The sequence below is a fragment of the Hakea prostrata genome, chromosome 6, assembly GCF_041222555.1.
Source record: "Hakea prostrata isolate BN-2017 chromosome 6, UWA_Hpros_2, whole genome shotgun sequence".
NCBI classification, from domain to species: domain Eukaryota; kingdom Viridiplantae; phylum Streptophyta; class Magnoliopsida; order Proteales; family Proteaceae; genus Hakea; species Hakea prostrata.
This window is the reverse complement of record NC_142605.1, coordinates 30563421-30585266: the sequence shown is the minus strand read 5'-3', so window position 1 is coordinate 30585266 and position 21846 is coordinate 30563421. Positions and strand designations below refer to the sequence as shown.

At 34.1% G+C, this 21846-nt stretch overlaps 1 protein-coding gene across 3 annotated transcripts; it reads left to right on the top strand.

The window, feature by feature from the left end:
* The first annotated feature begins 9255 nt into the window (after positions 1-9255).
* Positions 9256-14085, top strand: LOC149013296 (uncharacterized). 3 transcript variants are annotated; one of them, XM_089159837.1, is made up of 2 exons: positions 9256-10765; positions 12413-13224. In XM_089159837.1, exon 1 carries the CDS (start codon positions 9361-9363, stop codon positions 10741-10743), a length of 1383 nt encoding a protein of 460 aa, XP_089015963.1. In that variant the 5' UTR covers positions 9256-9360; the 3' UTR covers positions 10744-10765; positions 12413-13224. The 3 variants fall into 3 exon arrangements, with proteins under 3 accessions (XP_089015963.1, XP_089015961.1, XP_089015960.1); XM_089159835.1 differs by lacking the exon at positions 12413-13224 and adding an exon at positions 13494-14085 and having other exon boundaries at positions 9257-10765; XM_089159834.1 differs by lacking the exon at positions 12413-13224 and adding an exon at positions 13248-13480 and having other exon boundaries at positions 9257-10765.
* The last annotated feature ends 7761 nt before the right edge of the window (positions 14086-21846 follow it).

Below are 21846 nucleotides of genomic sequence, written 5' to 3'. Positions count from 1 at the left end.
CACCTAAACTATTGTTCCTAATCGACACATGTTCGTCTATAAGCAGACGAAAGCCGCAAAACTAGAAGTCTGGAAACTCATAAACCAAATCATCTAAAGTCTACAATTTATTATACAAGTACATAGAGTCATCCAATCATCTCAAATCTCTAACTCTCAATTCCAAATACTGTGCCTATGTGGATCCAATTGCCATTGAGTGTGCTATCTCCAACCCATCCTCGTCCCCAGGACCCCAGCCAAATAACTTATTGATCACATCTCATTTGATACTAATAGTTCTCCAGATAGTCCTGAATTGCATTTTTATAGAGGTCATCTTCCGCCTCTAAGAAAACTCCCATATAAGGGAAGTGAGAATAGGACCAAGGAAAGTATTGCATGCCTGATAATGCTATTGTTGGTGCCAATGATTGTGAAGTTATGGATTCCTCAATAAACATTGGTTTCTCATGCCAAACACATAGTAACTATCATCCTACGAGTGCCCATAATACGAAGTACTAGAGGGGATACTTATATCCATACCGTATTGTCCATGAGAGGAGGGACACCATAAATACCGTGTAGGCCCATTGAAATCGCAGGGGTGATTAATTCGACCGACATATTACCAAAGCAAGCAAGATAGGAGACAAATATTTGATTACGGAGTTCGGTCAGAAGACCTACATCTCCGGGACTCAGGTACGAGTACAATCTGCTATGGGATTGTTCGAATACACTTACAAATCAGAATAAAAACATAGCAAGAATAATGGTAATCAAAGCGAAGCTATATGGCTCATCCTCAAGCCGTTTAATGCACACCAAGTCACTGGTAGCAACTTCAATTTGCAGCGGCAAGAACTCCTCCTCCGATCAAGATCGCAAGCCATAGTGACTGTAGAATAGAGAAGACAGAAACCCTAGTGCGAGACCCAAAACCCCCCAAATTGATTTATGTACAATAATGAGAACCAAACTAGCATATTGGGATATATATACAACATATGAACCAAGCCGGTTCAAGAGGAACTGACTCAACCCGAAATGAGCCAATTACTAGATTACCCTTACAAATCTCCCCCTTAATCTATAAGCATGAAAATACCTAAAAAAGACTGGACTTCAACCGTCATCTTCCAAGTGTACCTGCAAGACACAAAAAAAAGAAGACCAACAATACAAAGCAAACACAAATATGCAAAATACCTAAACATGTGCAACTAATCATGCAACAACAAATGACTCCTTGCAGGTACACCATGCAACAAATGCAATAGGTAGAGAAGCCCCTAAACAACAACTCACAAGGTTCACAACTCAACCAAACAACCATAGAGAGTAAACATGCACAAACCAGGCATACATCTCATAAAGAGATAAAACGAACAAGAGCTGTAAAAAATTGGGCACATCTCCCCTAAAAATGCAACATATACAAACCTGATAAAACATAAAAGACCACAAGACATACACCACAACCTAAAAGAACAAGTAATATACAACTCAAGATTATATAACATATATACAACTAAAAAACAACATCACCAACTCCCAATAAATCAAGACAATGTAAAAACTTGGAAAGAGGCAATGCCTTAGTACCACAATCTGCAGGATTATGCTCAGTACTTACTTTTTCAATAAAAAACACACCATCAATTATTTTCTCTCTAAAGAAGAAGTACTTAATATTAATGTGTTTGGTCCTATCATGATAAACTGGGTTTTACACAAGAAAATAGCACTTTGATTATCAACAAATACAATAGGCTTATCTTTAAAACACCCAATTCACATAACAAAACATTTAACCATATGAACTCCTTCACACATTCAAATGCAGCAACAAGTTCAGCCTCAGTAGTAGACAAAGCAACTACAGGGCGTTGTTGCACCTTCCAACTAATGCAATTACCAGATAACATGAAGAAATAAGAAGATAATGATTTCATGTTATCTTTATTACTAGCATAATCAGAGTCAAGATATCCTTCAAGAATTAGGTCACCAGATGAGCACTTGAACACAAGACCTTTATGAACAGTATCTCTCAAATATCTCAAGAGCCACTTGAGAGCAAGCCAGTGCTCCTTACCAGAATTGGACATAAATCTACTCAATACACTAACAACATGAGCAATATCAGGTTTAGTACATATCATGAGATATATAAGAGAATCTAAAAGACTAGAATAAGGGGCTTTAAACATTTCATTATTTTCAAAACTATTTACAGGACAATGATCATTTGAAATTTTAAAATGTGCAACTAAAGGAACATTAACTGGTTTACAATTCAACATGTTAAATTTCTCAATAACCTTTGGCAAATATAAACTTTGACAGACAAACATTGTATCTTCTCCCCTACTCATATAAATTTCAATCCATAGCACCTTCTTGGCTGTCCCAAGCTCTTTCATTTCACATTCAGACTTAACTTGTTTTTCACATCTTGAATAAGATTGGAATCAACACAAACAATCAATATACCATCAACATCAAGTATTAGATACAAAATAACATAATCTGAAATGATAAATAGAAGCAACTGTCATAAACACTTTTTTTAAAACCAACACTCAAAACAAATTAATCAAACCGTTTGTTCCATTGCCTAGGGGTTTGTTTGAATCCATAAGGGATTTCTTCAACAAGCAAGCTTGAGTCTCATCTCCTGTTTCCGAGATGCCTAAAAGAAGTTGCATATAAATCATTTCTTCTAAGTTGCCATAAAGAAAGGCTGTTTGGACGTCAATTTACTCTATTGTCATTTTTGCCAGAGTAACTAGGGACAACAACAACCTTATAGTCTTATACTTGGCAACAGGGGAAAATTTTTCATCGTAATTCACCCATTCTCTTTGGACAAAACTTTTTGCAACTAATCTAGCCTTATACCTCTTGGAGTTATTCATCCCATCATCTTTAATTTTAAATATCCACTTACAAGGTAACAGCCTATGGTCTTTGGGCTTATCAACTAGCTCCCAAACCTGATTTTTATTCAATGATTCCAACTTCTCATTTATGGCTTGAATCCACAAATCCTTATCCTTGAAATCTAAAGCTTCCTCATAGGAACTAAGTTCATCAGACCCAAACTTAGAAACTGAATCATCAGTCTCAAGGGAAAATTTGGCTAAATACCTCTTAGGTGGCCTAACCTCTCTCCTCACTCTATCTCTTGCCATCTGGTAACTACTCAAATCAGGAGCCCCACCCACCTCTTCAGTGGAAGTCACAAGAGAGGGCATTGGTCCTATCAATGTCAGGAACCACAACCACATGCTCATTATTACTAGAGCTAGGTTGGGGGGAAGTCAAGGGTTCTTTAGGTTCATTAAAGTCACTAGTTTGAACATGATTAAAAGAAATATCAACCTGCACAAAGTCAAATTGAGTGAAGTCAGTCAATCTTTGACCAAGTGGATTAAGATTAGTACTGTCAATAGACAAGCAAGGGAATACACTCTCTCTAAAGAGAACATCCCTACTCACAAAAGTCTTTACACCAGGCATAGATTTGTCCCACAACTTATAGTCTTTAACACCCTCAAGATAACACAAAAATATACACTTTTTACTCCTAGGTTCCAACTTGCCAATGCTTTGATGAGCAAAGGCCTCACAGCCAAACACCCTAAGGTAGTCTAGCTTGGGGGCTTCCCCCACCACATCTCCTCAAGAGTTTTAGAACCTAAGGTCACAGAAGGACATATATTAATCAAGTGAACAGCTGTAGTCACAGCCTCACCTCAAAACCCCTTGGGAACTCCAGAACTAATAAACATGCATCTAGTTTTATTTAAGATAGTCCTACTCATTCTTTCAGCAATGCCATTTTGTTGAGAGGTAGCTTTAACAGTTCTATGCCTTTGAATACATTTGTCTTTATAAAACCCATTGAACACTTCATTTTCAAATTCTAACCCATTATCAGTTCTTAAAGTCTTGACTTTCTTTCCACTCATATTCTCAACCAATGCAACCCATTCCTTAAACCTGACAAATGTTCATCCTTGGACTTCAACAAGAAAATCCAAATCCTCCTAGAGTAGTCATCAACAAGAGATAGAAAATAGGAGTTTCCTTCATAAAACAAGACAAATGTTGGTCCCCACAAATCAGCATGAATATATTCCAATATAGCTGGATAAGTGGGATCCAATCCCAAAGCTAAACCTGTGTTGCTTACCTAGGATGCAAGACTCACAAAGCTCTAAAATTTCAATTTTATCATTGCCAAATAGGCCTTGTTTCTTTAAAGCTTGTAGACCTCTATTACTAATGTGTCCCAACCTAGAATGCCACACACTTGTACTAGTTGACTCACTGGACAAACAATAAATACTAAAGACACCATCAAAGTATGTACTACCATCAAATACATACAAACCATACTGAGAATTACCTTTCAAACATGCATGTGAATCTTTAGAAATAGTAAGAATACCACCAGAGATACTTGTATCAAATCCAGCACTATCAAGGCTACTTATTAAAATTAAGTTTCTCTTTAAATCAGGTATATATCTAACATCATGCAAAGTGAAAACAGATTAATTGTGAGTGAGCAATTTAACTGTGCCAATGTCAATCACATCACATACATCATTGTTTCCCATCATTACTTTGGCATTTTCTATCTCAGTCAAGTGTGTAATCCAATGCAAATGATGACACATATGGTAAGTACATCCAGAATCAATAATCCATCCATTATGCCTATCACTATCAGAAATAGTCAACACTTCACAAATATCTTCATACACATTAACTTGACCATTACTAGAATTAGACATATCTGAATTAGATGTCTCATTTTCTTTCAATTTTCTTTTGTATGCAAAATAATTTTTCTTAAAATGACCCACTTTCTTACAGTAAAAGCATATCTTGGTGCTAAAGTCAGATTTATTATTCCCATTGTTATTCTTGTTGCTATTGGCATGATTGTCATTTATCTTATCCTTCCCCTTGGGTTTCCCTTGTTTGTAAGAGCAATTGCCCTTAACAAACAAATTTCCCCCACTTCCCTTAGCCTTACCAGAAGCTAACAACTCTGACTCCCTATTCTTTAAAGCATCAATACATTGGTCAATGGTAATATTTTCACAAGCATATTTAATAGAATTCTTAACAACAAGATAATCATTATAAAGGGAATTTAACAAGATGATAAACAGGTCTTGGTCATTTAATTTACTCTTCTCCCCAGTACTGGCCAAATCTTGAACTAATTTCTTAAACACATTTAGATTTTTATTTAGACTGGTAGCAGGATCCATTTTAAAACCATACAATCTTTCTTTTAAATAAATCTTGTTACCCAAGTTATTTTTCTGGTAAATTTGTTCAAGTTTTGCCCACACTTTGATAGGGGTGTTATCCTCTTCATCTAAGCACATAATAACACCATCAATGATGTTCCAGAGCATGCAACCAATTGCATTCTCCATTACTTCAGTCCTCAACACAGGGTCTATGCTTTCAAATGAGTATTTGTTGTGCCATGAAAGCCCTAATCTTCCTCTTCCATATTCCAAAATCCCTAGTCCCATCAAACTTTTCTATGTCTACGTTGGAACTCCCCATTGGAGCTTCCAAACTTAGGTACCTAGGGTTTTCACTTAGACCTACAGCTCTACTAGAGCTTGTGTTAACGACACTGGGAGGATAATCCTCCCCAGACAGACTCAGCCCCTTACTAAACTCCACTTTTAAACCCGTAAATCTCACAAATCATAATATACAAGAAATAATTCAAAAATACTGATATAAACAATTATGAAAATTAATTACAATAACTAATCTAACCACAAATTGTTGCTAAGCATGTGCAAATTACAAGCATCAAACTATGTATAGTTGTTAACACACACGGCCAATATAAATCAAATAAAGTGCTTGGCTAACAATAATGAACAGATAATACAAACAAAAATCAGATTACTAGCACATATTATTCCCACAAATTAAATAAGTAATTAATCTATCATAATTTAATCCCATACATAGGTTATCACAATTACTGAATCAAATAGGTCAAAAATTAGAGAACCGAATACCAATTGGTAGTCTACAGAAGCAGCAGAAGCATATATAACCACGAATTTGAACAATAATCAAACCTATATGCCATATGAGATTATACAAACCGAATTAGAAATAAAAACTCACAAGAATCCTTCGGTTCTATTGAATCACCGAATCACCAAGGCACCGAGGCTCTAATACCAATTTGTAATCGCAGGGGTGATTGATTCCACCGAGATATTACCAAAGCAAGCGAGATAGGAGACAAATATTTGATTACGGAGTTTAGTCCGAGGACCTACATCTCTGGGACTCAAGTACGAGTCCAATCTACTATGGGATTGTTTGAATACACTTACAGATCAGAAGAAAAACATAGCAAGAATAATGGTAATCAAAGCAGAGCTATATGGCTTATCCTCAAACCATCGAATGCACACCAAGTCGCTGGTAGCAGCTTCGATTTGTGGTGGCAAGAACTCCTCCTCCAATCAAGATCACAAGCCACAATGACTTTAGAATAGAGAAGACAAAAACCCTCGTGCAATACCCAAAACCCCCCAAATTGATTTGCTTACAATAATGAGAACCAAACTAGCATATTGGGATATATACAACATATGAACCAAGCTAGTTCAAGAGGAACTGGCTCAACCCGAAATGAACCAATTACCAGATTACCCTTATACCCATAACTAGATGTGGAGCCTACAGACTCATCGAAGCTCATGGACCCCATTGCTCCTATTAAGTTGTCCACCAAATCCGAAGGGTTTACATAAGAACTATAGGATCCGTAAGAACCGTAGAATATGTAATCATAAGTGTCACACCCCACCCACCCGTCTCGGTCATGCCCGACAACCCATGGGTGTGATCCGCCACAAGATCCATGGTATTACCATCAATAATAACAAATGCAAGAAATAGATAATCAATAGCAAATTCAAATAATCAATAAAAAAGGATTACAAGAGTCCAAATATTCCAAATAGTGAATCAAATAAAAGAATTAAATGAAAGTAATCAAGTTCCAAAAGTTATCGAGTTTAGCGGAAGCAAAATAAAATAAACTAAATTAGTTTATTTGCAATAGCTTTCTCTAAAACTATAGTCTGTTTTTTTAGATCAGCAATAAAGGGGGTTCTCCAATTCTTCTCCAAAGACTTCTCAAAATGGCTGGCAATCTGCTTTCTTCGGCCATCAATGGGTGCTATAAGCGCATTCCAAGCATCCACAAGAGGCTTTGTGTGATACATCTCTGTCTCCCATTAACGATACCACATCCTCTTCATAGATGATGTTGCATTCACGCGGTACCTCTCCTGATTCAGTCACACTACAATCTATATAATATAACATAACATAAGATACAAAGAAATGAATGAGTTATGATGAACTCAGGTAAAATAATACATTTCTCATACTTATAATAACATAACCAGATAAACATATATGAATTGAATAATATGTAAAAGTATAATGTTGTTTAGATCTAACTATGCAAGTCTCTACGATGTATATTATATTGAGAGAGAAAAAAATATTTATTTTATTTAATGATACGAAAACCAATGTTCATACAATAATTTGATAGTACAACATTGATTGAGGGTTCCATAAGAGTTAATTTATTATTATCGAGAGACAAAGTATACTATCAATAATGCATTATTTTGTAGTAAGTTTGAAATAGTAAGTTTCAAAGATAGTTTTCAAAATGATTATTATATTGAGACTACAAATAATGATAAAAGTGAATATTTATACATTACTACAAAAATTTTAGATATTTCTTCCCAGTTTGTACTACACGAATATTCACATGGTTGAAATACATGCTTTGGTAAATTAAAAAAATATTGATTCTGATAGCTTTATTATTTAACATGACCAGTTGGATCATCCCGGATCAAATATGATGCAAAAAATTATCGAAAATTCATATGATTATCCATTGAAAAACCAGAAGATTATCCATTGAAGAAAGTTTAATGAATTTTTTTATGCTGCTTGTTCTCAAAAAAAAATTTATTATTATATCATCACTAGAAACTTAGATTGAATCCCATGTATCTTTTGAATGTATATATGGTGAAATATATAAGTCCATTTACACATTATGTGGATTATTCAAATAATATATGATTTTAGTAGATGTATCTATAAAATGGTCATATGTATACTAATTATGAACTCACAATTTGATATTTGCGAGATTGCTTACTCAAATAGTTAGATTAAGAACACAATTTATAGATTATAATATAAATACAATTTGTCTTGATAATGCTGGTGAGTTTACATGTCAAGCTTTATGATTCATATATAACAATTGAAATCACAATTGCATAGCATGTTGCTCATGCTTATACTCAAAATGGTTTGATAGAATTATTTATTAAATTTTTTTAATTAATAGCTATATCATTGCTTATGAGAATAAAATCTCATGTGTCGACATGGGATATGATATCTTATATGTAGCATCATTTGCAAGTATTATAAATTCTTTTCATTACAATTGGCTTATGGTCAAAAGCCAAATATTTATCAACTTATAATTTTTGGATGTGTAGCTTATGTTCTAATTGTTCCACCACAACGCACAAAGATGAGTCACAAAATAAAGTTATAAATATATGTTGAATATGAATCTCTTTATACAATTCAATATATTGGCAATGATTGGAGATTTACTTAAAGTAATATTTGTTGATTATCATTTTAATGAATTAGTTTTTCAACATGATGGGAGAGAATAAATAATTTGACTATTTCTTTTATTTATTTAGATCCTCGTACTCATCAATGAAAACATGAAATTTAAAAGATAATGCATTTATAAAGTATTATGAATCAGTTAATGTCCTGTAGACAATCTATCAGTACAAATAAAATTAAACCACGTTTAAAACGTAGAATGTTAATTGGTTCCATTGATAAAATTATTAAAAAAAATAATAAATAATTAAGATGATCATAAAATGAAAACAATTAATTGATCATGAAAATCCTGAAAATATAACTTCTCAAAACACAATTATTTTGAACGAAGTCGGGTTAATAACATTTATATCATAAGAAAAATTAATTCCTTTAATTTTGTTAATAGATTTTTTTGATTTTTTTTTTTCGGTTGAAAAGTTTTTTTTTTTGGGGTAAGAATTCGGTTGAAAAGTCTATTAATAAATTAATAGACTGTTATCCGAATCTATAAGATATATCTTATCAGAAGATAAGGTTATTGTTGTAATTTTATCCAGTTAAATTTAACCATCCAAGACACCAACGTAAAAAAATAATCATTTCAAAGATTTTGTTGGGCCTTCCATGGCGGACCTTCACCTCTCCCAGGAAGACGACGACGATGGTGTGGTAGATGACATTGAAAGCTTCTACGCCTCCTCCCTACCTTACTTGTCCAATGAATTCGATCAAGGAGACTTCTACGTCTCCGATTCTGATCCATTATTTCCTCAGCTTTCCGAATCCATACACTCGGAAGACTCCGATCATGCTCCGACTCTCGACGACGATCGAGACGACGACATTCATGATCACCAATCCTGCTTTCAAATTGCAGACGCTAATGGGTCCGACTCTGATTGTGTGACCGACGACGAAGATCAGTTAAACTTTGTTACGAATTTGTTTGAACGACGAACTGGTGGTAGTGATCGCAGTAATCGCTCTGCATCGAATCCTTTTTCCGAAACTGTAACAAATGAATCCAGTTTTGGGGTTTTTGAGGCTGGAAATCGGGATATGAATGCTGATTACGTGGAGCTAGGGTTAGGATTAGGCTTCGCTGCACACAGTGAGGAGGATGAGAATGGTGGCTTTATGATTTCTTGGTGCGGGGGTGAGTTTTCTGCCGGAAGACGGGGTTCTGTCTCTGAATCTGGGGAGTCTTCCTCGGTACATGCTGCGGAACCGCTCATTGAAGGTCTCCGAGTTGTTGGATTTGGATCGGATTCTGACGAGGAGGAGGAAGGAGGATTAGACACTGATGTCCGTTCTGGATATGAAGACGAGCTAGATCGGGCACGAGATGATCTGGGTCTTCCTCTTTGTTGGGATTGTCTCCGTTTGGAGGATCAGAGGGATACCAACGAAGATCTTGAATGGGAGGAAGTCAACGATAGAGCGGATGAGAGGGAGGTTCTAAGCATTCTCATCGATGATGCTGATGAGGACAGATCGATTTCCACGGATATCCGATCTGAAGAAGAAGAATTAGGTGAAGGTGCGGAAGAAAGCATTAGAAATCTGGAATGGGAAGTTCTTTTGGCCATGAACCAACTTGAAAGGAACTTTTCATTGGAGCATGAGATTGAATCTTATCATGATATAGACTCCTTTCTTGCCGATGAATACATTTACCCAGCAGAGTATGAGATGCTTTTTGGGCAATTCACAGAAACTGAAAGTGCACTAAAAGGAGGTCCTCCAGCTGCTAAATCAGCTGTGGAGAATCTGGCGTCGATCTTCTTAACCCAAGATGATGTACAGAACTGCAATGTCCTTTGTGCTGTTTGTAAGGATGAGATATCCATAGAGGAAAAAGCCAAACGGCTCCCTTGCTCCCATCACTACCATGGGGATTGTATTATTCCATGGCTCAACATTCGGAATACATGCCCTGTCTGTCGGTTTGAGTTACCTACAGATGATCCTGACTATGAACAAAGGAGAATCCGAAGGGCTGGGTAGTCTCCCGGATGTGGATTTTCAGGTCAGACACGGTTTTGAAATATTTTCTGAGCAGTTATATGTGCAAAATGTAGATAGTCTTTGGGATGAAGTCCTTATTTTTCCTTCTTGTTGTCCATGTTTATCCTGATTGATGCTGTACCACACTGCTGTTATAGTTTATAATTCCATAATCTTTTTTTAAATATAAATAATTATTCATCCTTTTACACGTGGCTGTAATTCTATAATCTCTCTTCTTCTTTTTTTTTTTTTTGGAATATTAATAATTATTCATCCTTTTACTTGTACCCTGGTATCCATCCCAAATGGAGAAAGTTATTTTTCTAACATTGAATCTTGGCTGTCGGTGGTGGTTTAATACAGCATTCATCTGATAAGGGGGGAACTTTTTTTGAGCAATGTTTGAGTAAAGCTTGGTAGTTGCTGCTCTCTTTGCTATCAAACCTACGCTGCTCTATTCTGAAATGTATCTACATTTGCAGGTGATATAAATAACTTTCATTAACTGAAGAAAATATCTGATGAAAGTTGAGCTTACAGAAACACCATCTTTATGGCCCATGCATAGTATTCAGGAAGTCATGCTAGTTATGGGTACAGCAAATATAAACATCATCAACAGCAACAATCATAGCCTTATCCTAAATCAATGGGGTTGATACATGGACTAGAAGAGAGAGAAGCTAGGTATTAGAGAAATATCCGGAACGGGGCATAAAATATCAACACAGAACCCAAAACACTGGCGCATCAACCATAAATAAGTAGCACTTATAACATCATAGCATTCTGCTTTAGTTCTCAAACTAGGAGTATGAAAACAGAGGGCAGCAGTGCAACATCAAAGTCCAGTTAAGGGGGTTCAACTGTGTATATCTTTGAACTCGAACCAGCTTTATTACGGGTACTAGGAACAAGGCCTAAGCAAAGTAAGTCGTTCTTCATCCGCCCGTCTATGTTAGCTTACGCCTTCCTTTGGTTCGTCTGATTTACTCAATTAGGATTTGTTGACTCTTACGAATTGAGGCATCCGGGAGCCTCAAGTTGGCCATGACCCAACTGAACGCCCTTCATAGAGCTTATCATTTACTGGAAGGACCCCAACACAGCTCTAATGAGATCACTCCTTAGAAAAGAGATGGAATTTTTCTAGGGCTCCTTCAAAACTTGGTAGGTTGAGTTTTTCTTTGAACTACTTAAATTTGACTCTAAACCCATTGATATAGTATCCTGTGCTTATACAAGTAACTTGCAACTTAAGCTGACCCTGTTCTTATTCAAGTTATCTCTTAAAGAATAAACAACAGAGTTGTCCCTGCGAGTGACCCCGTAGGTGGCTCTGATGCATAGTATAGTTAAATTGTCTCGTTAGGTAGTGGGTGTATCATGGAATGTTAATGATAAGTCTTAAGTTATGTTTGATATATCTTCTGGGACTACAATTCAGGTCAAGGACACCTTCTCAGTTTTTTTTTTTTGTTATAATTCCTTGCGGGTAATGCCTTCTCATTAATGGATACAAGAGTGCAAACTGTATCAAGAATGCATCCTAGATTGTAAATAAATGCTATTTGGCATGCATTCCATTTTCCAGTCCTGCAATTTGACAAGAATGCAGCCCATTATGGAATTCTGTTTTTCTCTCGTCTGTGTTCAAATTTTCCAGCTCATGACATTCTGCTCTAGCCCCAACATCAACATCTTTACTTTGGGGAGATGGTGCAACCAATGGACACTTTATGGGGGTTAGCTGTGATAATCAAGTCACTCTTGGGTAGGAAAGGAAGACAGAGAAGCAGCACTGCATCAAGCTCCTGTTCCTTCCCCAGACAATCTGTCCTGCTTCGAGCTGTAGATGTTGATGCCTGATGAGAAGAGAAGGCATTGTTTATGGTTTTATTGCTTCACTCAACATCACAGAATCACAAGGGAGAGAGATGAGAATATCCAGACTAGTTGCTTTAATGGCTTCCAAGTGAATCACATCTCCCAATTTTGTCACCAGTATCTGTCCACAAGTTCTCCACAAGTTCTCCATTGTACTCTCCGAAGTTCTGCATCTACTGGCACTCTCCAACTGGGTTTCTAGTTCTATTTCAACAGCTCATCTTTGAATTATGTTAATAGGATTGGTCACCACAGATGGCTATTGTTTTCTGATTTTGGATATGCCAATAATGACAAGAAAATTATATCACATTGGCCAGCCTAATAATAGGCACTCAGTCCCCCCTTTGCGTAATAGGGCAGAAGGCCATCCAAAGGTCTTCGATTAGAAGGGGGCTCTATACGTGCCTTTCTTCATAAGCATTTCCTGATCTGAATCTGTTGTGTCACGAATTTATTCATTTTCTTCAGATGAACTCTGCCAAATGCAAAATGTCATGCAAGTAGGAATTTCATGCTTTGTTCGTTGGGTATATCTTATGCATTCTTGTTCTACTTCTTATACTTGAAATCCTGACTCAATTTTCGTTTTCTTTTTTGGGGTAAAAATCCAGACTAAATTCCAGAAGAAGAGAAGAGGAAAAAGTGCTCTTAACTATTCTGTCTCCTACTTTGCAATTGATGGCTTACCATCTTTACCTTAGTTTTAAAGCCAAGCTACAGACAAATGGTTTTATTATATACAGGGGACACTTTTTTCATACTGTATTGGATTGTGAAAACAATTTCATGAATTAACAAAGATTCTCTGGTGAGATTATTTTATATTTGTCCACTCAGAGTGCTTTTCTGCTTTCCAGATAGATCAACAAGGGAAGCATTCCACAGCTAACAAAACCAGTGTGACTGTGACCTGTACTGCCAGAGGCACAAAACCAAGCCATATTCAGCGAGCTTCTGGGTTGGGCTTCGCCCAAATTGGTTCTTGGATTTTAAATGTTTTGAGTTTGAACATGGATGCAAATGGATTGTCCAGAAAACCTAATTGATTTGCAGTATTCATTCAGTTATATGTGGGTAAATCCAAGTTTGTTTAGGGGATTCAGATAATATGGAGCAAAATATATTTTATTAAAGTAGATATCAATTAATAATAAAATAAATTATTTACCAGAAGTAATAAAAGAAAGGGAATATCTAATGCTTTTGAGGTTTCTTGTTGGTTTTACAGGTTCGAGAGAGGTAGGAAAATTATTAAGATAACAGAAACGTGGATTGTTGGAAAGGTTAGTTTTGGAAATCGTGTCTTACTGGTAAGAGTTGAAAGTCGTGATTTTCATTATCTGAAGGAGTTGACTCGGTAAACACAAAAGTGGTCTGAAATCACGAGTTGAATATTGGTCAGAGCAAAGCTACAATATATTGATTACCGGAAAACAAAACCAAAAAAAAAACCTACAATATATATTTAAATAGACTGCTACAAATGCCACGTGCAAATGCGAGGTGTTTATTATCCACCATGGCAATGAAAGTTGAATGACATATGCATAAGTAACTTGTCAACAACAGCTAACGTTTTTTATGCAGTTTCTGCTTCCTTAATCGATAAGATATTCATATTCCTTTAGCGGTTAATGACTTCTTTGAAAAATGAAAAGGAGAGAAATTGAAAATTAAATTGATTTACATAATTTAAGAATTTTAATTGATCATTATAAACTTCATTTATTACTAATACAAATGTCTAATTGACTGAATACAAAAGATTATTGGAGGGAAATAAAACGTAGTGATGTCCCTTGAATTCATACTTTAATAATAGTAGGAAGGACCGAAGGATAGAATAGGATAAGATATGATAGGAAATTACAAGGTTTAATTGATTGAATACATACGGGTATTGGAAGGAAACGAAACGTAGCAATGTCCCTTGAATTTATATTTTTATAATAGTAAAATAGAATATGATAGGATATATAGGATGATATAAATTACCTCTATGAAGAGGCTTGGAAATATTTTCTCCTTTGGTCATAAATATCTTTTCTTATATATTCAAATATGTTAATTTTGATGTGACATGTACAATCATACCATTGTAATTTATTTGGATATTTATATTGTTGATCAAATGTTAAAATAGACAAATTTTTTGGGTAAAGATTTGTATTTAACGGTAGGACTACAAGAAAGTCATTTGAGATAACACAATCACATTTCGTTCATAAACACTCATGTATGAAAAAATGATATAATCTTGCTAAATAAATTCTACTAAAAAAATCGAAAGAATTAGAAGAGTTAAAGACAGACCTAATATAACCTTAAAAGAAGTTGTAAAAATAACATCATCATAGCTTAGGTAGGCCTTGTATCTAATATGAGATTTAGATCCTCTCCTTAGAGGATATCTCCTATTGAATACCCAATGAGTGATGAAAGATTACCATATGTAGAGGCATAGCTACTAAGGGGCTTAGGGGGCCATGATTTTTTAAAAGTTTCCCTATTCCCTTTTTTTTGCTAAAAGGATCATTATATTAAGCGAAGAAGAAATATTAAAAATACATCAATTAATACCGTATTGTTATAAAATAAAGAGAAAATATATTAGATACAAAGAAGAAAGACAAGATGAGTTCAATCAGAACTAATTCATTCAGTTGAGTGCATTACATATTTATAGTAGAATGAGCATCTACTCGATATGGAAATACATATATGATTCTTACACACATAAGATATTATTGATTGGAAGATAGATTGTCGCCCAAGATAGGGTGATGATGGAAATATTGCTCCATATTGTGTAATGAGATGGTTGTGATCTTCACCAATATTGCATCCCGAGGTATTGAGATCTTCAATTGGAAGTACAATCTCTTTGGGGTAATGGCATCCATAATAAATATTATTTATAACACTCCCCTTGGATGTCCATCAATAGATAATGTACCTGTTAAAACCTTACTAGAAAACCCTTGGGAATCTTAGTGGGAGAGTATACATATCTAAATAATCGTATTGGTAGTCGCCTCATTAAAAACCTTCCGAAACCCGGGACAAAACCTTGGTTAGGGAAAGAGTGCGCGTATTTTACTCCCCCGATGATAACATCATTGAGTATCTTTGAATACGTACATTCCATTATCATATACCAACTTCTCAACATTTGAAGTAGCCGCCTCATAAATAAACTCGTCAGTTATCACTTGAGCGATTCAATAAACATATATTTCATCATTTCATTGAAAATCAAGAGTAAGAAGAATTTCGGTGAATATGCTTCGTTCTATCTTCTTTGATGTATCATCCCTTCAATTGAGCTTTGCATGCGCATAATCTTCATATAATATTGTCGAAATTCCTTCTTCTAGTAGAGACTGCATGCTTCATGTGTGTTGTATTATTGATCTTAACCAAATATAAAATAGTTAACATTCACTTGAAAATAAATAGCATGTTTGAGATCTAGTTTTATGTAGATCAGATAAATATCCCGCATCCGCAAAACTAGTAAGTTGATATCCACATTCATAAAATAATATCATGTCAATAATTTCTCAAATATACTGAAATATATGTTTTATAACATTTCAGTGTCTTCGTATTGGAAAATAAATAAATCTTGTTAATACACTTATAGAAAATGCTACATCCGATTGTGTATTATCAGCAAGATACATTAATGCCCCAATTGCACTAAGATATGGTACTTTAGGACCAAGAAATTCTCCACTGTTTTCTTGATGTTGAAATGAATCTTTCTTTATATTGAGCGATCTCACAACCATTGGGGTACTCAATGGATGTATTTTATCAAGAATAAAATCTCTTCAAAATATTCTCTATATAAGTTGATTGATGAACGAATATTTCATTCGTCAAATGCTCAATTTACAAATCAAGACAAAACATTGTCTTTTCAAGATTTTCATTTCAACTTTCTTAAAATAATCTCTCGATTTTGGAAACTCTTCAGGAGTTTCGGTGATATTTAAATCATCATCATATATACTTACTAAAATTAGATCCATATCCTTTAATAAAGGCACAGTAATAAATTGGATCATTTTATGCTTTTCATTTAGTAAATATCCACTAAGGAGATTACCATATATGCCTTGATAATCTTTGAAGCCTTATTGAGCAACCTTCCTAGGAATTTTTATATGCTTCAGTCATTTTGAATCCTTCAAGGATTTTCATATATATATTTTACACTCGAGTGAGCCATATAAATAGGCTTTAATAATATCCATTAGCGCATGTCAAAATTTTCATATACTTGCGCATTAATAAGATATCTGAAGGTGATTGCATCCACCACAAGAGAACATGTTTCCATGTAATCAATGCCAGGCATCTGCGAAAATTCTTGAGCCATAATTCATGATTTATATATCACGATTTCATTCTTTTTCTCATTTCATTTTTTCGCAGAAAACTCAATTGTACCCCACTGGCTTTATACCTTCAGATGTTGGACTACATGTCCAAAAACTTTATTTTGCAAACAAATTCAATTCTACTTGAATTGCGTCTTTACATTTTGGCCAATCATTTCTTGATTTATATTCATCAACAAATTTATGTTCAAGATCCTCGTCTTTATATATTATTTCAACAATAAAAAATGTTGTCGACAACTTTATCTTTTCGGTTCCATCTTTTTCCTGCAATGACATAACTAATCGAGATCTCTTCATTATTTTCAGGTACCTGAACCTCTTCTGGGGTTTTTATAGAAAGTTATGTCTTCAGGATCTTCATAATCAATTGTCTCCATATTATGATCATCTTGATCATTTGCTCCTTTTCTTTTCTAGGATTTTATCCTTGGAACCGATTGATCTTCCACGTTTTAAACGTGGTTTAATTTCATTTGCACTGATAGATTGTCCTGCTGGGACATCAATTCTAATTGGAGCATTTACAGCTGGAATATGAGATTTAGTAACTCTTAGCAGTCAACAACTCGGCGCTTGATTTATAATATTTATTGCATTATCCTTTGAACTTCAAGTTCACGGTGCTCACTGAGGATCTAATGAGATAATGATAATGCATACAATCAATCTCTTTTTCCAACTGTTTATTCTCTCCCCTCATGTTGGAAAAACTAATTCATCAAAATAATACTCAAGAAGTATTGCATTAAATAAATCTCCTATCCTTAGCAATATATTGAATTATATAAGGAGATTTATATCCAACATATATTCCCAACTTTATTTTGGGACTCATCTTTGTTTGTGGTGGAGCAATTGGAACGTAAGCCATACATCCAAAAATTTTAAGATGAGAAATATTTGGCTTCTGACCATAAGCCAATTGTAATAGGGAGAATTTATGACAACCTTTTGGCCCGATGCGTACAAATGATGCTTTGTTCTCATAACCAATGGTTTAGCTATTAATTGGAGACATTTAATAAATGATTTTGCTAAACCATTTTGGATATAAACATAAACAACGGGCTATTCAACCGTGATCTCGGTTGTTATATAATAATCATAAAGCCCGAGATGTAAATTCACCAGATTATCAAGATAAACTGTCTTTATCTTATAATTCATAAATTATGCTCTTAATCTCATTATTTGAGCAAACAATCTCGCAAACATCAAATTGCGAGTTCATAATGAACATACATGTGACCACTTTATAGATGCATCTATTAAAATCATATATTATCCGAATGGTCCACATGATAGGTGAATGGGCCCATATATTTCACCCTCTATACGTTTAAAAACGTAGAATGTTCAATCTCAACTTTAGCTGGTGAATATTTAATAATAATTTTTCTTGAGAACAAGCAATACAAGAAAATTCACTTAATTGAAGAATCTTCGGTTCTTCAATGGATGACAATTGAATTTTCAATAATTTTTCGCATCATACTTGATCCGGGATGGTCCAACCGGTCATGCCAAATAATAAAATTATTGGAATCAATGTTCATTTGATTTACCCAAGCATGTGTTTCAACCATGCGATATTCTCGTAGTACAAATTGGGAGAAATATTTAATACCTTTGTATAGATATTTACTTATACCATTATTTGTAGTCTCAATCTGATAATCATTTTGGCAAATAGCTTTAAAACTTACTACAAAATAATGAATTATTCATAGCCAATTTTATCTCCCAGATAATAATAGATTAGCTCTTCCAGAGCTTCCAATCAATGTTGTACTATCGATTTTATATGAACATTGACTTCCACATTATCAAATAAGAGAAATATATATATTTTTCTCTCAATATAATATGCGTCACAGCATATAAGAGAATATTCACATTCTTCATCAAAATGAAACAAAATATATTAAAAGATATATAAAAAGTCAATAAAAAAAAATTATAGAAGAAAAAGATTAAATTTAAGATAAACTAACATATGAGATGAGATTTGAAGAGAAAATAATTACATAATCAAATCTTCAACTATTATCTTCAAAAGAGTTTATAGCATCTAGATATGTAGTATCTGTGAGGCCATCAAAATCATTCTTTTTATAGGCAAAAAATTGCTCAAGTATCATGATTTTGGAAAATCTAATTTATTTCCATATTATTTTTATTTATTTAATTAAGGCTTGTCAAGCCTTAATTAAATATTGTGGAGTATGACAGATACATGTTTAATGGCTTTCATACCACATTGGTAACAGATATTATCTTCACTCCTTGAATTGTTATATTGAGAATCCTTATTATTCTCTTATTTATTTCCATAATAATGACGGTAATTATTCCGTCATTTGTCTCATCCTCTTCCACGGTCATGACCATAATTTTAATTTTGCCTTCTTTCAGGCATATTATGAATTGCTGCATTCACTTCAGGGAATTGAGCAAAACTAATAAGATGAGCTTCATGACTTTTCATTAATAGTCCATTATTTTACTCAGCCACAAATAGGCATGATATCATTCGAGTATTTCTTAAAACTCCTTTTACAATATTACTATTGTAACAACAAATCTTAAACTTGAAAATTTGTTGGGATATTTTCATGAATAATATTTTCTCTTTATAATTTCAAAAGAGAATTAATTTCAAAAACTATAGAGCTGTATTTATTTACAGTTTCAAATCTTGCAGTTTCAAATCTTGCAACTTCATGTGCATCTCGAATCGTATTTATTTACGCTTTCAAATCTTGCAACTTCATGTGCATTTGCAAACGTATTCATTTACGCTTTCAAATCTTGCAACTTCGTGCATCTCGAACGTACTTATTTCGTTTCAAATCTTGCAACTTCATGTGCATCTCGTAGACTGTATTCATTTACGCTTTCAAATCTTGCAACTTCGTGCATTTAACAATATTTGTGGTGCAAAGTTAGCAAACACTATATACAATAAATAAAATCAATTGTTAATGACAAATCACAATTGTTAAGAAAATCTAATATCTTATTATTTGTTTGAATCTTAGATTTAATAAAACACATACCTTTTTATAATGATGCACTTACATTTCAAGATAGACAAGGTAAACTCCATTGTTTACAAAAACGTGCGAGGAGGTCCATCATTCTTTTCACTTTGGAATAGAAAATATAATGATACATAGTCCGATGTCTTTCTTCTCAAACGCAATACTTCGAGCGGATCGTTCACAATTACTTCGGCGGAATCGTGCTATACGTGTTATAAAATAAAGAGAAAATATATTAGATACAAAGAAGAAAGACAAGATGAGTTCAATCGGAACTAATTCATTCAGTTGAGTGCATTACATATTTATAGTAGAATGAGCATCTACTCTGATATGGAAATACAATATATGATTCTTACACACAATAAGATATTATTGATATGGAAAGATAGATTGTCGCCCAAGATAGAAGGTGCATAGAATGGAAATATTGACTGCCAATATTGTGTAATGAGATGGTTGTGATCTTCACCAATATTGCATCCTGAGGTAATTGAGATCTTCAATTGGAAGTACAATCTCTTTGGGGTAATGGACATCCATAATAAATATTATTTATAACACGTATAAAGAACCAACCTCCCTTACCCGCAACAACTGTTGCCCCCAATACACCCTTCTTCACTGGTTCCTGCTCAGATTAGAAACCATTAACTGTTTCCCTATTCCCTTTATTTTCTCTTTCTATGTGTGAAACATAGTATTTGGCCTCCCTTCTCAAGAATCCCTAAAGTTTTCCTAAAATTTTGATTCCATTAATAAGAATTTCAATCTTAAATTTTATTAATTGGACATTGAGATTTTGACATATTGATTTTATTAGATATAATCATACCATTGATTTTTTTTTCCTACTTAATTTATAAAAATTGTATTGTCTTTCCATATTTAGTTAATAGACTTAAAACCTATATTTTCTCTTATAAATTTTCTCACAATTTCTTCACTATTTTCTTTATTTCATGATTTTTAAAAGTTTTAAATGATAACAAATCCTATCATATAGTTTACCTATAATTGTGTTATTTATATTTTTCAGTCATCCTGTAAATTTTACTAATATTTATTTATTATAAATTTTTGATACAAATATAATAAAATAATTTAGAGGTGGGACCTATAGTAAGTCCTGCATTAGCCCACACAAGATGTGTGGTCAAAAGACATTAATTCTCGACAAAGAGATGATTTAGACTCATTATTCTTTTATTCTCTTCCCTTTAATATTCAATTCTAGCTCTGCCTCTGGCCACGTGTAAATATTCTAATTCAACGATAAGAGTTGTTGTGTTGCGATATTTAACGTTACGGGGTTAAGATAGGATGGATCATTGTAAACTGAAATTCATTTTTGGGCAACTTTATTCACTCTTACATGTCGAAGGAAAATCCAAGTTATATGTGTGATATTCAAATCAGAGGTGCTGACTCCCGAGTACCAAAATTACGAAAATATATTTTTTCTATCATGTTTTCGTTTCGGGGAATTCCATCCGATTTTTTCTGGCATTTTACATTTATCCAATTCAATCATCGAATCTATCTAACGGTTAAATGGAGCACTTTTTCGAGTTGAGGATCATGTATGGTACATTCTAGCTAATGATGGGTTATTAAAGCGGTTAAAGGCTCAACTCCGGGGCGGGTGACCGGCTTAATTAAATAAAAAACTCCGAGGTGACGGTGCCTCCCAAAAAAAAAAAAAAAAAATGTGGCATCTAGATGGAACCCGTCTTATGTTTGATCGATCGGAT

What these genes read in the sequence shown, in the direction of transcription:
- LOC149013296 (XM_089159835.1), top strand. Translation starts at nt 9,361, where the DNA reads ATGGCGGACCTTCACCTCTCCCAGGAAGACGACGACGATGGTGTGGTA.